General features: G+C 41.6%; 1 protein-coding gene and 1 long non-coding RNA gene across 2 annotated transcripts in view; one reads left to right on the top strand and one right to left on the bottom strand.

The window, feature by feature from the left end:
• Hdac8 (histone deacetylase 8) overlaps positions 1-18,370 on the bottom strand; it is a 220,794-nt gene that overhangs the window by 139,710 nt on the left and 62,714 nt on the right. Inside the window, exons 5-7 of the mRNA XM_059250571.1 lie at positions 9,518-9,630; positions 5,523-5,600; positions 4,885-4,993 (exon numbers count right to left, since the gene is read on the bottom strand). Of these exons, the coding sequence (XP_059106554.1) occupies positions 4,885-4,993; positions 5,523-5,600; positions 9,518-9,630 (300 nt within the window). The remainder of the gene's footprint in view (positions 1-4,884; positions 4,994-5,522; positions 5,601-9,517; positions 9,631-18,370) is intronic.
• Positions 14,024-16,544, top strand: LOC131899179 (uncharacterized). The gene is made up of 3 exons (XR_009376067.1): positions 14,024-15,068; positions 15,980-16,068; positions 16,403-16,544. It is a non-coding gene; the product is annotated as an uncharacterized LOC131899179 (long non-coding RNA).

The following is an 18,370-nucleotide window of genomic DNA, read 5'->3' on the forward strand; positions in this document are numbered from 1 at the left end:
TTAGAAATAAAAATAAAGCTTTAAAGGAGATTAAGAGTTTAAAGATTCATTTAGTCTTTGAGTGACTGAATTTTTCTTTAGATTGGTGGTCTTTAATTGAGACCAAAAGTTTACTTCAGTTTTGAGCTATATAATATATGCCACAGGACACAGGTGGCCCAAGGACCAACTATGGGTAGATTTTTATTTTAATGAATAACATATAAACCATAGTTCACTAGAATAAGAATATTTCTCAGGATAGGTTGATATTTCTTCTTAGCAAAATCTTCATATATGGATATAGACTGCTACTGAGTGAGAGCTCCAGTTTAACAGAATCTTTCCTAAGTCCTCAATGGAGAATTTGTTCAACAGTGTCTCCTTTGGATAATATATTATGCAGTGTCTTTATTATCTCAAAGCTGAGCAGTTGAATAATATTTTTTAAAGATTTATTTATTTTGTATATAGTGTTCTGTCTGCATGCATGTCTGTATGCCAGAAGAGGGCACCAGATCTCATTACAGATGGTTGTGAGCCACCATGTGGTAGCTGGGAATTGAACTCAGGACCTCTGGAAGAACAGCCAGTGCTCTTAACCTCTGAGCCATCTCTTCAGCCCCACAGCTGAATAGTCTTAGTAAAACAATTCTTTTCTTTGAGAAAGGGTCCCATGTAGTCCAGGATGGCCTCAAACTCCCTATATAGTGAAAGATAATTTGAATTCCTTATCCTCTCATGCCTACCTCCCAAGGGCCAGGATTACAGACAGGTGCCACCATGCCTACTTTATGCATTGCTGGGGATGAAATCCAAGGCTTCATGAATGCAGGCGGGCAAGCACTGCCAACTGACCTTTATCTACAGCCCTAAAATTGTGACTTTTTTCCAAATGTTTTACTGTCAACTTCAGTACATGCACTCACACACAGTATAAGCATCTTGTATATAGCTTTCCTATTAGACAAGCAGATATCTAGTAAAGAGCAATTAATTGCTGGTTGTTAGGCGTGCAAAATGATAGTTAAGATACAAACTAAGAAATACTAGCATGACTCTGAATTTATTCATGCATATGTCAGCATACGACATGGCATTTCACAGTAGGCAAGCAGTTGGCTCATCTTGCTATTACTATTTATCAAGCTCCCTTGAACCAACAGCAAAGAAGTACTTGTTTTTGTCCTTGTCTTGAACAGTTCTTGACTGTGATTGCTCCCAAAGTCACCAACATATGTAGCATTTTAGGCAATAGGCAAAACATTATTAAGACAATCTCATATCATATTCACATAGAGAGCAAGCAGGTCAAATATAGGGAGAGCAGTATCTCCTTGTGTATGTATAGATGTATGGATGCATATATATCAGGGTTTCATGTATGCTTGCTTGGTAAGTGCCCTACCACAGAGCCATACCCCCAGCTATATGTGTACTTTTAGATGACAATGCTTAATATTTCTTTCCTCCAAACTTTGTGAGTATGGTATGAAGGATTTTCTGAGTTAGGAGTTATTTTGGTGGGATTATTATTATCTTGATTCATAGAAATTATCTATACTGGAGCCATAAGCTTCTGTTTGAGGGAAGAGACAGGTTGACAGTAGTAATGTACTATTCCTTTATGTTGGTTGATAAAGGGCTTTACTTACAATGCCAACTCTACTAACTCCCATAAAACTTACAGGAAGCTTGTAGAAATCATGGACCTCTGCCGTTAATATCAAATGACCCAAGATATCTAATATGAAATTGTCATTTCAAAAAAAAAACTCCAACTCTTTTGATGGTATTAGAAAATATTCATGTAATATTTCCATATCCAGTCTATGGAAGAAATTTTAAGTGTGGGGAGTTTGGTGTTGTGATGAAACTATTAAGTCCCTGCCTGACTAGTATGAAAAGTATGAAAGGTTAGAAGCAAGGAAAAGGTAATCTTTTTATCAGAGAGAAAGTGAAGGGAGGAAGGGAGGACGGAAGGAAGGGAGGGAGGAAGGAAGAAGAAGAAAGGAAGAGGAATGAGAGAAAGAGGAAAGAAAAGAAAGAAAGAGGAAAGAAAAGAGAGAGGAAAGAAGAAAGGGAAAGCTTTTCAGAGAATCCCACAGAGAAAATCAGCTCAGGAACAAACCAGCAATTGAGCGACAACTCAGACTCCTCCATCATCCACGTTAGCCGCCAATAAGCGTCTTTCTGGGTCTGTAGTGAGCGGTGAGCAGAGACCCGGCAGGCTTACGGAACAGAGCAGTGAGAAGGACAGAGCAGCCACAGCAGTCATTCCCCTTTCACCTTCCTTTTCCGGTAGGCAGATGGGGCAGCAGTAACAATGGCCAGTGTAAGGGGCTCAAGCCCCAAAGCACACTAGGTAGAAGCACTCAGAGGATAATTGCTGGGACCGAAAGGCATGTTTACTGGGATTTAGAAAACCACAAAGCCATTTAGATGGCCAAGACTGTTTTGTCTCCTCCGTACTACTTTCCCCTTGTACTCTGCTGTCTGAGAAGCTGACAGCCAGGGCGCAACACTGCAGCCTTTGCCAAGTGTGCTGTCCATCCAGCGAAACGCCTGCTCCTAGTGGGCCTGGGGAGGAGACTGTGCCCAGATCTCATTCAGGGCCTTGGTTTTTAGTATAGAAAGAAGTCTCCTTCCTGTTACAGGAATGCCAGGTGTAAGTCAACAATGGAGGGGCAGATACTTGGCATAGGAAGTCTTCCCGGCACCCCTGGAGTGAAAGGTGCCTTGCCATGGTGCCCTCAACAGACTTCTGAAGAAAGGCAAAGGAAATCATCACGAAGGTTCATATGAAAGCCGGGAGCCTGGTACCCGGGCGATCACTGTCTGCACTCCTCACGAGGCTCAACAAGCAGTCCCTGGCTCTATAGGCTGCTGAGTGTCTGGTTCTTTAGTCAACAAGCTGGAAGACTCTTTAATGAATGCTAGCCTGCCAGGCCTGTGGCAGAGTGGATTTTGTAAAGGGAAATCATATGTAACCTTGGAGCTATATTTACTTTTCAAATGCTTCTCATTATGTTTAATACCAAGGCTATATTAAACATGAATTGCCATGGCATTAACTTTTTTGAAAAATCATTTATAAGGAATTGGTGTACATAAAAAAAGGAAAATATAGAGGAGAAAGAGACAGTTTTATGACTGAAAGATAAATAGTAGCCTTCCTTCAGGAGAGAAGATGCTGGGAAATCCTCACGTCTGTACATAATATTCAGTTTTTTTCCCCCAGGCAGTCAAATGCCAAGCTGACGGGGGAGAAAGGAAAATCTCAGGAGGTTTTATGATTGGCAGATGATTCAATAGGGGCACATATAAGGTGATCCAGTTAGAGAGGGCCAGATATTCCAAAGTATACTTGCAGGCTGGTAAATGATGATCTTTCAATTAAGACCCAGGAAAGAGCTCTAAGAAACCCTGTGGACAGTCCCCTGAAGAGAACAACTTAGTGGCCTGCTACGGTTAAAAAAAAAAAAAAGCCAACAAAATGTTGAGCACTGTCAAGAAGGAGATTAAAAGACAAACAAAATCATTTTCCTTTTCCAGAGAACCACAGGACATCTTCATTGGTAATGTTACATAAGCAGTTCTGATCTGCACATCTCAAGGACAGAACACAGCCTGAGGGGAACAAAGAAGGGCAATTAAATCATCAGTGACAGGCTCCAGATTTTTTTTCCAGCCTGACAATACAGAGTTATCTGAGGGCCACGATGACGATTCTGAAGAGGCCAGTGCTGCTGAATGACTGCGGGATGACTTGCTTCACCATATCTCTTGAGCTAAGAGGCACCTTTGAAGTTTTTATTTCTCATAGTTGTGCTCTGTTTACACAACGGCCAGTGAGGGTGGCCAGTACGAGCAGGCTCCTCTGGAAGTCCCTGCTCTCCACCAGCAAGTGGGAGAAATGTGAGCAGGGGGCAGGGACAGGGATTCAAAGTGTTTCTGTCTGTACTGCTCACTTTCAGTGAGCTTGACCAGTAGACTTCTAGTCAGACTTACCTTGCCCACTGCCACTGTCGGCAGGAAAACGGTACCTGACCAATCTTAATTGGTATGAATATGAGTTTAACCTCTCTCCATTCTGTAGGACTCTTAAACCCCAATGGTCTTCAAACCAAACTGTCTGCCTATATATGTGTATGCTGGTAATTTGATTCTTAACTCTAGGTTAAAAACATTTGGGCTAGGGAGGGATGTAGCTTAGTGTATACAAGGCCCTGGATTCTATCTCCAGCACAGAAACATTCCCGCTTCTCCAATCCCCCCTCTCTTACTCTTTCTCTGCTCTCTGACTACACTTTTACTAGTGTGGACAGGTAGAACACAATAATGAATGGTAAATAATTAATGTCAAGTCTAATATTCATGCCAGTGGAGAAAAAAACCTGAAACATACCCTGTCGGGCTAATGAAACAACACACATGCAAAAAAGTAGCAGTGAAGGGATTCCCCAGGACAATCTAAACGCTTTTATTCTGGGATGGTCTTTATCATACTGTATAGCAGGTTAGGTCAAACCTAGGTCTCTGGTCCAGCTGTTTAGTCCTCTCCAACAGGGGATGGTTACCACATTAAATAAGCATAGTCAGTACTATCTAAAAGCTATGTGAGCCAGGCATCGTGGTGCATGCCTTCAGTCCCGGCACTTGGGAGGCAGAGGTCGGCGGATCTCTGAGTTCGAGGCCAGCCTGGTCTACAGAGTTCCAGCCAGGACAGCCAGGGCTATACAGGGAAACCCTGTCTCAACAACAACAACAAAAGTAAAAGGTATGTGAGCATCCAATGGTTTTCATTTTCCAGTTGTTCTTGAAAACAAGAATCGTGAGACTGAAAAACATTGCACCTTTCAGAGCTCCAATCTGCCTGCAACTAGCTCAGTGTTACTGCCATACCTTTCACAGATGTGGTAGTACTTCTCATCCTGTATGCCATCTTGAATGGGCACATTGACACTGTAGTAGCGGCCTTTCCCCAGGCCAACATCAGACATGTCACCTGTTCCTGTAAAAGACAGGAATGCTGTGATCAGTCACCAGGAACACAAGCACTAGGAAACACAAAGGACTGTCCAAGAGCAATTCAGAACAGCAAAATGGTCAGTTAGAACAATTCTAAATTCTTGATTGTTACTGAGATGAAACTATGAAAATAATCTAGAGAAATACTAATCACAATGTTGTGGGAAGCATGAAAACAATAAGGAAATTGAGAAATATTAATTTATATCTTAGTGGATGAAATAAAATAATAACAGCTAACATCACATGTTATTTGCAGTTATCAGAGTTACATGTGGTGTGTGATGAAATAATATGTGGCCTGTCTGTTGACGGGCCATAAAAATCACATAGAATTAAAAAGACTATTCATTGTCATTGTCACTTGAAGTGATAGGAGTTAAAATTTTGCATAGAATAGCACAAATAAGGTGTTAACAGCATGGAAATATATAAAAATAAGATCTAAGAAACATGTCAAAGAATTGTAGTATCTAGACATGTAACATATGGGGAGCATGCAGTTGACTTGCCTGGGAAAAATCCTGGGGAGAATTTGTGCAGGGACACAGTCATAACTTTGGATGTAAAACTGAAGGCGTCTTCTACACCTGCCCGAGAGAAAAGTCAGAGGGATCACTTCAGATATACAAGTCCTGTTTTCTACACCTGACAAACCTAACAGGCAGCTCTGGGAAGCAGGTGAGAGGAGAAGGCAGCTGAAACAGATAATGAGTGGAGAAATCGAAGAACACGAACTGCTGGTTTGTGCTTTCAGTAATTACAGATGGGGTAGAACATAACCCCAATTCATGGCAAACTGTAACTGCGCTTCCCTTTTCCGAGCGACAGGATGTCCAAGTTCACCATGACTTCTCTTTTAAATGGTATAAAAGAGCAAGAGCCCAGGACTGAGGCTCTAGCCACACAAGTGAGTATAGAAACGTGGCACCAGCCAAGCAGGTTCATGGTCTGTTTTGTTTAAGCGTTTCTAGTTAAATTCTTGGGACTTTTTTTTCCAAGAACTCTAATATGGTAATCCTTTAAAATATAACCAACAAATCAGTGATTAGGCTTTATTTAGTTAAAACTTAATGATGAGGTGCCTCTCTATAGTATAGATTTGGTTATAAAAGTGGGTAATCCAAAGTCCCATGAGCACTAAGCAACCTATATCTTTCTGCTGAAAAAAAAAATAGTCACGGCCCTGTTCCTTAACAGCTCCTGTAGAGGAAGATGTCTGTTTATTTATTTACTAAAACAAATGTTTGTATTTTGGAGCTGCTTAAAGGAAGTGAGAGAAATACAATTAAATTCTTTAAACCCAGGATAGTAATAAAACGTTAAAGGAGCTTGCTGCTCGCCAACTTCACACTGGCTTGGTGTGCGCCCAGAGTAAGGGGCACCTTCAGTTGTTAATAGCAGCTTTAAAACTGTTTTAAAGCCTGGAGGAAGATGGGGGGGGGGGCTTTTGTAGACAGATGTCTCCTTTCCTCTTAAACAGTCAGCAAACGACTAGATGCCCGGGAGATAAAAGCTTGGGTTTAAAGTAACCCCTCAAAGCCACTACTTAGGTCTTGGCCATGCTACCCAGTGCTGCGCCTTCCTCTTGGGCTCTCAGTCATACCCAGACACTCTGAAATGGAAGGACCATTAGCAAATCCAGGTACTGTGTTCCTTTCTATTTCAAACAAAGATGTTGTCTCTGTGTTGACTTAAATGTATTTAAGTCTTTATTAGAGGCCAACAGAGACCTTACAAAATATGAACTCTATTTGTATATAACAGGTATGTTTGAATTTCCCAAGCCTTGTGTTTTGCCCTAGGGAGGTAGTTAAAACCAGTTAAAGACTCCAGGCAGAAAGCATTAAGTAAACAAAATAAAATAAATGAAAATACCATTTCAACAGAGGCAGAAGTACTAAACAAGGGCACTTTATGAAAATGCTAATGATTTATCCGCCCAGAAATGTAGCAATTTACATCTCTACCAATCCTGTATGCAAATTCCTGTTTTCTCCCGTGATGACTAATGCTGGCAGTTGGTGTTTCTTTTAACTCTTGGCACGGCTCTCAGCCGCATTCCTCTTAGTACTGGAGCACTGAACACCATTTCTTGTCTCACGGTAAGTGCTATCAGGCATGGCTTAAAAAAATCCTACCTTCAAAAGGACATGAGAGAGGCAGGGGACGTGGAGTTAGTATGAGGGAGGAGAGAGGTGAGGTAGGGAAAGGTGAGGGTGGGCAGGAGTGGCCGGTGAAGCCCCACAGGATGCCAGTGGTAGAATCGCGGGAGATTTCAATAAAGCAAATGTGGAAGAGTCTGGGGGTGGGGCAGAGGTCACTGGAAAGGAGGTGCTGAAGAGGGGAAATAAAGTGAAATGAAACACACCATAAAAGTTGGCTGAAACAGGAAACTCTAAATGCTGTAGAAATAACACTGCAATTGGAAAGAACGGTTTCAGGTGACAGTCTTATTTCATTTTTACATGGCTCGGCAGAGTCGGTCTATTTTTGGACTCTGGTACTAATACTCTGAATTCCATAAGCATTTGCTCATTCATAAAACAAATATTTTACTGAGTTGCTACTATATGCACAGTACGGACAGAAAAAAGTAAGCAACTTGATTTCTGCTCTGGGAAAACTTAACAGTTTCTGTGGGAAGAAAAGATATAGATATTTTATTTTTAAAGGGATAGTACAAAACAATACAACATGAAACAGTGATTAGTGTTACAAGCATACAGGGCGTCAGCCCCACAAGAGTACTCTTGGGCTGCAGTGGCCGGGATAGCCATGGCTGGAACTTGAATGAGTAGGTAGAATTTAGGGCTGCAGTGAGGGAGGAAGAGGTGGCTAAACTAGGGGAAAGGGAAGTGAAGTCAAGGAGGTGGGGTTAGAGAAACAGGTCTGGAACAGGGAGACATGCTCATTGAGTAGAAAAATAGCAAGAGATGCTTAGAAAGACAAGGTGAGGCCTATATGAGGCCTTGAAAGATGAGATAAAGAAAGTCTACTTTTCGAAGCCTGGTGGCAGTGGGGTGCACCTTTAACCCCAGCACTCAGGAGGCAGAGGCAGGTGGATCTCTGTGAGTTCTAGGCCAGCCTGATCTACAGAGCATGTTCCAGGACAGCCAGGGCTACACAGAGAAACCTTGTCTTGAAAAACTAAGAGAGACAGAGACAGAGAGACAGACAGACAGACAGACACACACACACACACACACACACACACAGAGAGAGAGAGAGAGAGAGAGAGAGAGAGAGAGAGAGAGAGAGAGAGAGAGAGAGAGGAAAGTCTACTTTTCCATAAAGAAGACAGTTTTCAAGGGATGATCTATAGTACAACTGAAGTGTTTTTACAGGGGAGACTATATGACTGACCTACTTCTTCTGAGTATCTGATACCTGTGGCACAGGAATCTGCACTTAAAATAAACTTCCCCAGGTCACCTAGATGCACCATCATGTATGAGAACCATTTCTCTAGGCTAGGGGCCATCAAAGTACGTGTCGCTAGACAGTAAACATCCTAGACGCCCTAAACTACTTAGAGCCTCTGCACACATTTATACACACACACACACACACACACACACACACACACACACACACACACACGTATTTTACAACCTTGTTAACCCACCAGGAAGGTGGTGGCACACGCCTTTAATCCCAGCACTCAGGAGGCAGAGGCAGGTGGATCTCAGAGTTCAAGGCCAGCCTGGTCTACAGAGTGAGTTCCAGAGCTACATGAGATCCTGTCTCAAAAAACAAAAAGTAAAATAAAAATAAAAATGAACCCCGCCCCCCAAAATGAAAACCCATTCTTAGCTCACTGGTCATATAAAAATAAGCCATTGTGACATGTTGCCCCTTGTAATGGGCAATGAGGAGGCTATGAACATTTTAAATCAAGGCTGTGTCCCAACCTGGAAAGTAGTCAGAAATTCAGGGGGCATGGTTCTCAATGTGTGTGATGTTTATTTTAACCCTTTGCTGTTATCTTTAATTGTTTGTTTCTAGCAATGTACTCCTATCCCAAGATTATATATGTTGGTAACACAAAGAAAGTGATCACTCCGTGAACTGGTAGGCTATCGGTGAAAACTCCAAAATGTTGGTCCTTCATATAGCCTTTCTACCTTGAGAGAAACGCTGATGAGAAGAGAGAAGACCATCACCTCTAACCCAAGAGTTCCCCTAGAACCCATTCAAAGGCCCCAGAGTGGTTCCTGGACATTGGAATAAACATGAGCAAGACGTCCCCATTCTTCTACTCTCTACTATAAAGTTTAGCTTCAGGAGACAGGAGAGAGGCAGTGACAGGGGCCTGCCTGCCTTGGGCAGCAGAGGGGAACTGCATTAGTCAGAGGAATCTATGCAGCACCTAGTCCAGAAATGACAATTAGGAAAATTTCAATTGCATTAGGCATTTCTCCTTTTATTAGTTGCCTAGAAGTAGCTTTACTGATCAAAACCTGCTGTCCTAGCAGTGAAGTATCTTTGAAACTGAAGGGCTTACCATCTCCATGGTGCAGATCCAAATCCACATAGAGGATACGTTCAAATTTCCGTCGCAATCTTAATATTCCCAGGACAGCATCATTGAGATAACAAAAACCAGATGCTTCATCTCTGCAAGAAAACAAGTTGCTACAGCCAACAACTAAAAAGCAGTCCAAGGGAGTCTTTACAGCCAAGCGTCTAACCTTTGAGTTCTAGTCCCATAAAGTCCCCCTTCTTTTAAGAAAAACAAAAATTCATCTATAAGGATTATATAGTAAATGGCCCAGAATGATCAGAAAATGAAATATTTCAATAAAGTAAATATTCAGAATGATTGGTAATGTTTTCCTACTCACAATCACAGTGTTTCTAAAAGCATTAGATTATTATAACTATATTGAATAAGACAATGTTTCTCTGACAATTAGGAGATCGTTAAAAAACCAGCAACCTTGTAGTGCCCTGGGGTCATAATGATAAACACTGAGTTTTCTCTTGTAGCACTCTAAGGAAGCTAAGACCTAGCTGGGGCCTAAAAGACAATTTTACAGAAGACAGAGATTGGGTTCTTTGTACAGACTTTATGATATAGCCCACAAGTTGGTTATTTTTTATTTTAATGTGCCTTGGCACTTGTTACTCACGAAAACTTGGGTGTAGAACAGACAAATGCATAACCCTTTGGGCACATTGATGTAGTTGCCTTTCTATGAGTGTAATTTTACAATGAGTAGTGAAGAAGCCTTTGCTAGAGGTATTTTGCTTCACACAAACCATTGTCACTGATTTCACTGGAGCCCTGTAACTTTTTTGTATTGGTGTTGTCACTTTATCCTCTTATCAACATTCACTTGCTCTTTTATTACACTCTTATTTGAGCCTTGCTGATTAGATACAAAAAACACTATTTATCAAGAGTGTATTAGACTTATTTTAGAGCCTCATTCCAAGTGCCACAGTCTCTTTTGCTTCCATAGATACTTCAAATATCCAGCAACCCCGCCCCCTTCTGTTTCCCATGAGATTTTACTTGAAACAAAAATCTAGGCATGGACACTTGAAATGGCATCACTGCTACTGTGAGAAACCTTTCTAGTGTTTACATAATGTAGAAAACTTCATGAAATCTCTTTTCAATGAGATTCCACACTCTAAACGATGCCCTGGTTCACATGCTGAATTGATGAAGACAGGTACAATGATGAGCAGCAGATTGGTTTAAAAAAAAATCACTGGATACTGCCTGTGCTTCACTGAGAGGACACAGCAATTGTTCTAACTAAATGCCTTGTCCTTAGGTTTGCAACAGGGAAGAAACCAAGGAGAGAAAGGATGAGTTCAACCACGAATCCTCTGGGAGAATTAGATGTGGGACTCTGATTGTTCTTGCATGTGCATGCTATTTTCCAGTTCTGAAAATTGACATTCTACAAATCTACTGTCTTAATGCATCAAAAGAGTTAATGTGTTATCCTAATGAACATCAAACACTTTCGGGATGGAACAGTAAGTGCTAGGCAAAAGGAGGGAAGAGAAGATGGTCGTGAATAATGATGGCCATAATACTGACAATTCTGAAGTTCTTTTCTGTGGGAATGTGTAATCTCTTCTTTCCTCTAGATGGGATTACCAAATTAGATGATCAAAATCTCATAAAGTGGGGTATGTGGTATACACATGTAATGCCAGCACTCAGTAGGCAGACACAGAATCCTAAGCTGCAGGCCAGCATGGGTTACATGGTAGAACCCTGTCTCATAAAACCAAGGGCTGGAGATAAAGCTCAGAGATAGAGCAATGACCAGTATGTGCACAGCTCTGGGCTCAATTCCCAGTATTAAAACAACAACAAGCAAACAAGCTCTTAGATGAAGGGAGTTTTGTTTTCTTTGAGGAGGGTGGGGTATTTGCTCTACACTTCCACATCATAGTCCATCATTGAAGGAAGTCAGGACAGGAACTCAAACAAGGCAGGAACCTGGAGGCAGGAGCTGATGCAGAGGCCATGGGGGCGGGGTGCTGCTGCTTACTTTTATTCTCATTGGCTTACAGAAATAAATACACGTTTAGATAAGATTGCTAAAATTCCCACAAAATGAGGAAACTGAACTTTCAAGACTTCCAACATGCTAAAAAATAATCTTTAAAAACCTATCCAAGCCAGGCGGTGGTGGCGCACACCTTTAATCCCAGCACTCGGGAGGCAGAGCCAGGCGGATCTCTGTGAGTTCAAGGCCAGCCTGGGCTACCAAGTGAGTTCCAAGAAAGGCGCAAAGCTACACAGAGAAACCCTGTCTCGAAAAACCAACAAACAAAACAAAACAAAAAACCTATCCAAGTGCCAGGTGTGGTGGTACAAGTCTTTAATCCCAGCAAGCAGATCTTTGTGAGTTCAAGGCCAGCCTGGTCTACATAGCAAGTTCCAGGCTACCAAGGACTACATAGTTAAGACTATCTTTTTTTAAACTTCCTTTTTATTTATTCTTTGTAGCTTTCACATCATGCATCTCAATCATTCATCTCCCCCATACCTTCATATCCACTCTGTGCCCTTGCAATCTCCCCCTAAAATAAAATAAAATTTAAGAGAAAAGAAGAAAAATCTTGTCATCGAAGCTGTAGTGTGACACAGTGAGTTACACAATATACCCTTTAGTCCATATATCTTTACTTGCAAATGTTCATTGCAAACAATCATTGGTCTGGTTTGAGGCCTCTGGCTTCTGCTACACCATCAATACTGGATCCTCACTGGGACTCCTCTTGGATATCCTGTTGTTGCCTTGTGTCATGGAGATCCTGCAGCTTTGGATCTGCAGGACCGGCCCCTTCACATGCTCCAGCAAGCAGATCATAGATGGGATGGATGCTGGGGTGTGCCAACTCATAACCTGGGTAGTTGCAGGGTTGGTCAGCCCACCAGGGTGAGATCTCCAGCACTGTCCCAGCTAATTTACCCTTTGCTGCAATGAGCAAGGGGCGGGGCCAGTTCTGCTTTCATACTCTCAGGGCCAGCTCACCCACACCTACACTACCGGGGCCAGCTCTATTGTGCTGCACAGGCGAAGTGCAGGAGCCACTCTCCTGAATGCTGCAGCTAGCTGGTGAGCGGCAGGGACAGCTCTCCTGTGGGATCTCCTTGGGATCTCAGGGCCAGCTCTCCCAAATGCCACCGGCAGTGAAGGGCAGGGCGGAGATGTCTCTTTCTTGCCACCATTTGGCAGATGAGGGGCAGGGTCAGATCTCTCAAGCTCACATTCTCAGGCTGGTTCACCCACACCCTGTCAACAGGGTCAGCTCTCCTGTGCTGCCCAGGCAAGGTGCAGGGCCAGCTTTTCTGAGTGCTGCAGCTGGTAAGGGGGAGGGTCGAGGTGTTCAGGGCATCTTTCCCCTGCCCTCACCACCACATGACAGACAAGGGTGGTATGGCCAGCTATCCCACCCTCATGAGAGGGTCAGGGCCCTCATCTGCCACAGGTGGCAAGGGCCGAGGGGCAGTAAGACTCTATCTTTTAAAAAAAAGAGACAAATATTTTAAGAATTCAAGATCATACAATTTATGTAAAATTTTAATAATTAAGACTAATTTAATAATTTACTAAAAGCAATTATATCTTATCAGTTGCAGGTATAATAAACAGGAGTATTTTTAGTCCACTTAGATATATTCTTCCTAAACATTTTACAGGTTTATTGATGGAATGAGCTAGCATTACTTCTAACAAATGTTTAATAGTTTGCAAAATGTACATTTGTTTAACCAAGTTGAGCCATTGTTATGGCAAACTTTACTTCAACAGTAATTGTGTTTTGTATTCTATCAGCTTAAGATAATTTGTAAGATCTTAAGGTAACTGAAAATTCTGGCTGATGCCTAATTTAATTATTTCTAAGGAAATGTTGAAGCATTAGCGCAGCACCTTGGGCTTATATGCATTTGCTTCTTATCTGTGCATGTGCATGTGAGTGCATGGTACATTCATGTGTTTATGTGTGGTCACATGCATGTGTACTTGCATGCAGAAGTCAGAGATTGATTTTGGGTATCTCAGGCTTGCTTTTATTTACTGAAGAAGGGTCTCTTGCTGAACCTGGAGCTCACAGATGCGGCAAGTCTAGCCAGTCAGTTTGCCCTAGGGCTCCTCTGTCACCACCTCCCACGCACTGGGATTACAGGCAGGCCACCAAGCCTACCTGGCTTTTTTATGGGCTGGTGATCCAAACTCTGGTCCTTACACTTAGGCAGTATTTTATCCAGTGAACCATCTCACTAGTTCTGCTTTTATTTTTATAAGTTACAGGACGCGATATGTTCTTTTTGCCACCAATAGAGGGACGTTGTACTATAAAGGTATGTATGTACTATAAGGATACAGAAAGTTGTAGAGGGTTCACAAAAGAGAATTTTATTTGTTTAGGTCAAAGCTGGCTAAATTTTGGTGTATGATTTATAAAATTTCTCACAAGAACTCTAATTCCAAGCATATTGATGAAAAACTAGTTTTGTTATTTCTGTATCTAAAAGACAAAGAATTTTGGATTCTTAGTCTGTTCTTACAGCAAGCTGGGAATGGCTTGCCTTACCTTCTGGGAAACCTTCTTAGGTAACAAAGATTCTGTGTCTTCCCAGAATTATCTTCCAGGGTTTCCTACTTTTCACGTCCACTGGCCTCACATATGGTAAACAAGCCTTCTTTTTTGGGATCTGTTCCCATATTTCTCTATTACTTAAGAAAGCAAAGTCTTCTCACTTAGGAAGGAGCTAACAGCTTTAGGCTTTACCATCACTTTACTTCTGTGCTTATATGGACAATATTTTATTGTTACTTAGGTAACAACACATAATCCTATCTTAATCAAGTCTCAGAGAGCCGATAGGACAAAACCACAAAGGATTTTTGTTTGACCTCATAAAAAGAGAGGCACCTATGACTATTAGCTTTGTGTTGTGTTATTATTGCAGCATCACATAGGCAGAGCCATCAAGCCAAAAGTGGTAATTTGCCTCTCCTAGGTTGAAATGGTAAAATGTTACCAATATAAATATTTCAGAAACTGTATGCTGTATGAGATCATGCATGTCTCCACCGGTCATGATATGTTTCTATTTGTCAGAGTTAAGCTTGCTTCTTTGTCAAATGTTAGACAACTAGAGGACCACAGCTCTCACCCATCTGTGAGGACTACATGCCAACACCCCTAGTGGGTTCCTGAAACCCTGGAAAGTACAAAACACTTTATATATCATGTTTTTTTGTATGTATGTATGTGTGAGATACATAGCTAGCTTATGATAAAATCCAAATTACAAGTGAGGCACAATAAAAGATTAACAATAATATCAAAATGGAACGATTAGAATACAGCATAATAAAAGTTATATGAAATACAGTCTTGTTCTCTGTCTCTCCAGATACACTTTAAAACATTTTTCTTTTTTATTATTTTATGCATATAGGTATTTTGCTTGCATGTATGTCTGTGCACCACATGCCTATCACCTCATGTGGAGGCCAGAAGAGGGCATCAGATCCCCTGGAACTGGAGTTACAGTTATGAGCTGCCATGTGGGTAATGGACTTCAACCTGGGTCCTTTGGAAGAGCAATCAGTGCTCTTAATGCCTGAACCATCTCTCCAGCCCCTCTCCAAATATATTAATGTCCTGGACTGATCATGGTTCATCATGAGGAACTGAAACTGAGGAATGTGAAATCATGGATGGGGGTTGTTGTAGTTAGGGTTTCTATTGCTGTGATAAAACACCATGACCAAAAGCAACTGGGGAGGAAAAGTGTTTATGACATTTTACAGCTTGTAGTTCATCATCCAGGAAAGTCAGGGCAGGAACCTAGAGGCAGGAACCAAAGCTGATGCGGAGACCCATAGAGGAGTGCTGCTTACTGGCTTGCTCCTCATGGTTTGCTCAGCCTGCTTTCTTATAGAACCCAGGACCACCACCCTAAGGATGGAACCACCCACAGTGGGCTGGGCATTGCTTTCAACTGAGGCTCCCTCTAGTTTATGCCAAGTTGACAAACACTAGCCAGCACAGGGGCCTAATGCACGAAGTTTTCACACAAAATTTCAGGAGTTTTTGGTTCGGTGTTAACTTGATCATAACTATGCTTCTTGATTTTGAATCTTGGATCTTCCTAGTCACTAGTTTTCAACTGGGGATTCATAGCATTTCCCTAATACAAAGGTTTAAGATGTAGTCTAGATTTCTGAATCTCTTTATTTGCTTTCCCTGATAGAGTCTGGGTATAATCTAACTAAATGCTTGATACATTCATTTTACACTGGGTCCAGATTTTTATATGCTATTTCTGAGTCTTTTCTCTATAAAGATAATGTTCATACATTTTTATAAATTAGACACAATACCCTGTCTTCTTTGAAAAGAGTTAATCATTATGTTTACAGATATTTTGTTGACGATTTTTGGATTGGCTTTTATCTTGTTTTGCATGCCACAGAAACAACTACATCTCCTTGTCAGCTGCATTATTATTCCTGTAATGAACTCTCATCAGATTTTTCCCTTTTGAAAATGAGCAGTAATAAGGTAACCACAGCTATTGTAAGCCTTTTGTCATCTACACATTGCTTTTTATGTTTTCTTTCAATGCTTCCCTGAAAGTACCTACCACTCACTATAAGCTAGAGGGCTTCCATCTCAACAAAATACCCTCTGAGAGCTCTGACAGCCTCACGGGAAAGAACTGTGCTGGGGGCTTTTGTGCGCAAGCTTCTGTCGGATAGTTTACTTTCTTTTATTATGTGGTACTGAGGATTGTACCTAGGGCCTTATGCATGCTAGGCAGATGCTCTACCACTGAGCTATAGCCCCAACCCTGGTTTACTTTTTTCTTTTCTTCTGTCTCTCACTCTCCCACCAGCCCCCTCCCTCAGCCTCAGGGGCAGAACCCACAGCCTCACATATGTGAGACAAGCACTTCAGGACTGAGAACCACCCTAGAACAAGTTTGAAGCCACACTTGTGAATAGTAAACTAAGACAAAATTTTGAAAACTAGCTGAAAAGCAGGTGAGTTAATAATTCTCCTAACTCAAGCCTGAAGGGCATAACTATTAATCATATAGACCCCTCAAGGAGCTGATGAAGGATGATCAGGAGTTCTGTGTGGAATATTTGTTTGTTTTTTTGAGACAGGGTCTCATGGCTGGCCTGACACTCACTATACAGAGCAGGCTGGCCTTGAATTTGTGGCAGTCCTTCTGCCCGTCTCCTTAGTGCTGGGATTGACAAGCAGGAACCAATACACCTTGCTGACCACTTGCTATTTTCCATGGCTTGCTCTTGTTAAATCCTAGCCATATTAGTACATACATGGTGGCATCTCATTGAGGATTTGATTTGTGTTTTCATGATGACCGATATCAGACTTCTTTTCAGATTCTGGTTGCCCTGTGTATGTGTTTGAAAGATGCCTATTCAAGTCCTCTGTCTAGTCTGAAATTTGTCTTTTTCCTGTTGAGAAGGATTATTCATATTTTCTGCATAGTAAGACCTTATCAGATAAATGACTGACAGATATTTTCCCATCATGTAGGTTGTCTTTTCATTTTCCTTAATGTTCTTTGATATATAAAAGTTTTTAATTTGATGCCAGTTACATGGCTCAGTGTATAAAGACACTTCCCATGTAAGCCTGGTGACCCAGGTTTGATCCACAGAACCTATGTAAATATGGAAGAAGAGACCTGACTCCACAATGCTGTCATCTGACCCCTCTACATGTGCACTGTGGCACACACACACACACACACACACACACACACACACACACACACACACACACATTTTAAAAGGTTTTACATTTGATCAACTCAAGTTTATCTCTTTTTTTTTCTTTTAATATTTTTGTCTCCAAGTGGGTAGGGTTACAAGTATGTATCACATCTGGCTTGCTTGTTTGACATGGGGTATCATTATATACCTACCTTAGATTATTATTATTATTATTGTTGTTGTTGTTGTTGTTAATTTGGATTTTTGAGTCAGTCTCATTATGTAGCTCTAACTATCCTGGAATTCAACTCTCAGAGATCTGGCTACTTCTGCATGCAGAGTACAGAATTAATGTGTTTACACCACTATGCCTGGCTCTAGCTTGGATCTGAATTTGTGATCTTCCTGCCCTCAGCCTCCAAAAATCCTAGGATTATAGCAAAGCATGGCAGCGTACACCTTTAATCCCAGAACTCAGGAGGCAGAGACAGGCAGTTATATTTCTATGAGTTCAAGGCCAGACTGGTTTACATAATGAGTTGGAGGCCAGCCAAGGCTACATAGTAAGAGACCCTCTCTCAAAACTGAACAAACAAAACCAAACAAAAAACAAAACCAACAAGAACCCACACTAGCAACAAAAGTCCTGGGATTATAGCTTTTCACCATACCTAGTTCTTGTGGTCATTAAGTCATCTATGTTTAAAGACACCTCAATTACTGGACTCTAAAACAACTGACCTTTGGTATTACCGCTTAACAGATGGCTTACTGAGTTTACAGGAACGACAGTGCCCGAGAGACTTTTATACACGTCTGCTTCGGTCCACGCAGGATTGTGATTACCTGCTTAGGAATGAGTGACATTTGTCTTAAACAAAGGGGAGAGATGACTGTGTTGAAGTTTATCTGAGCCCTGCTTACCCTAGAAAGCTGAGATGGCTAAGAAATTTTTCCCACCTCTGGTTTTCCAAGAAAAGATGAAGCACAGGGTTCACCCTCCCTTGGCACATTATTCCAGGCTCAAATCCACCTCCACCCTCCCTTATAAGACTTACAGATGACTCACTTGTTTGTCTGCCACTGGAACAACGCGGGCCCCCTTCCTGTTCTTT

This window comes from Peromyscus eremicus, chromosome X (genome assembly GCF_949786415.1).
Source record: "Peromyscus eremicus chromosome X, PerEre_H2_v1, whole genome shotgun sequence".
In the NCBI taxonomy this organism is placed as follows: Eukaryota; Metazoa; Chordata; class Mammalia; order Rodentia; family Cricetidae; genus Peromyscus; species Peromyscus eremicus.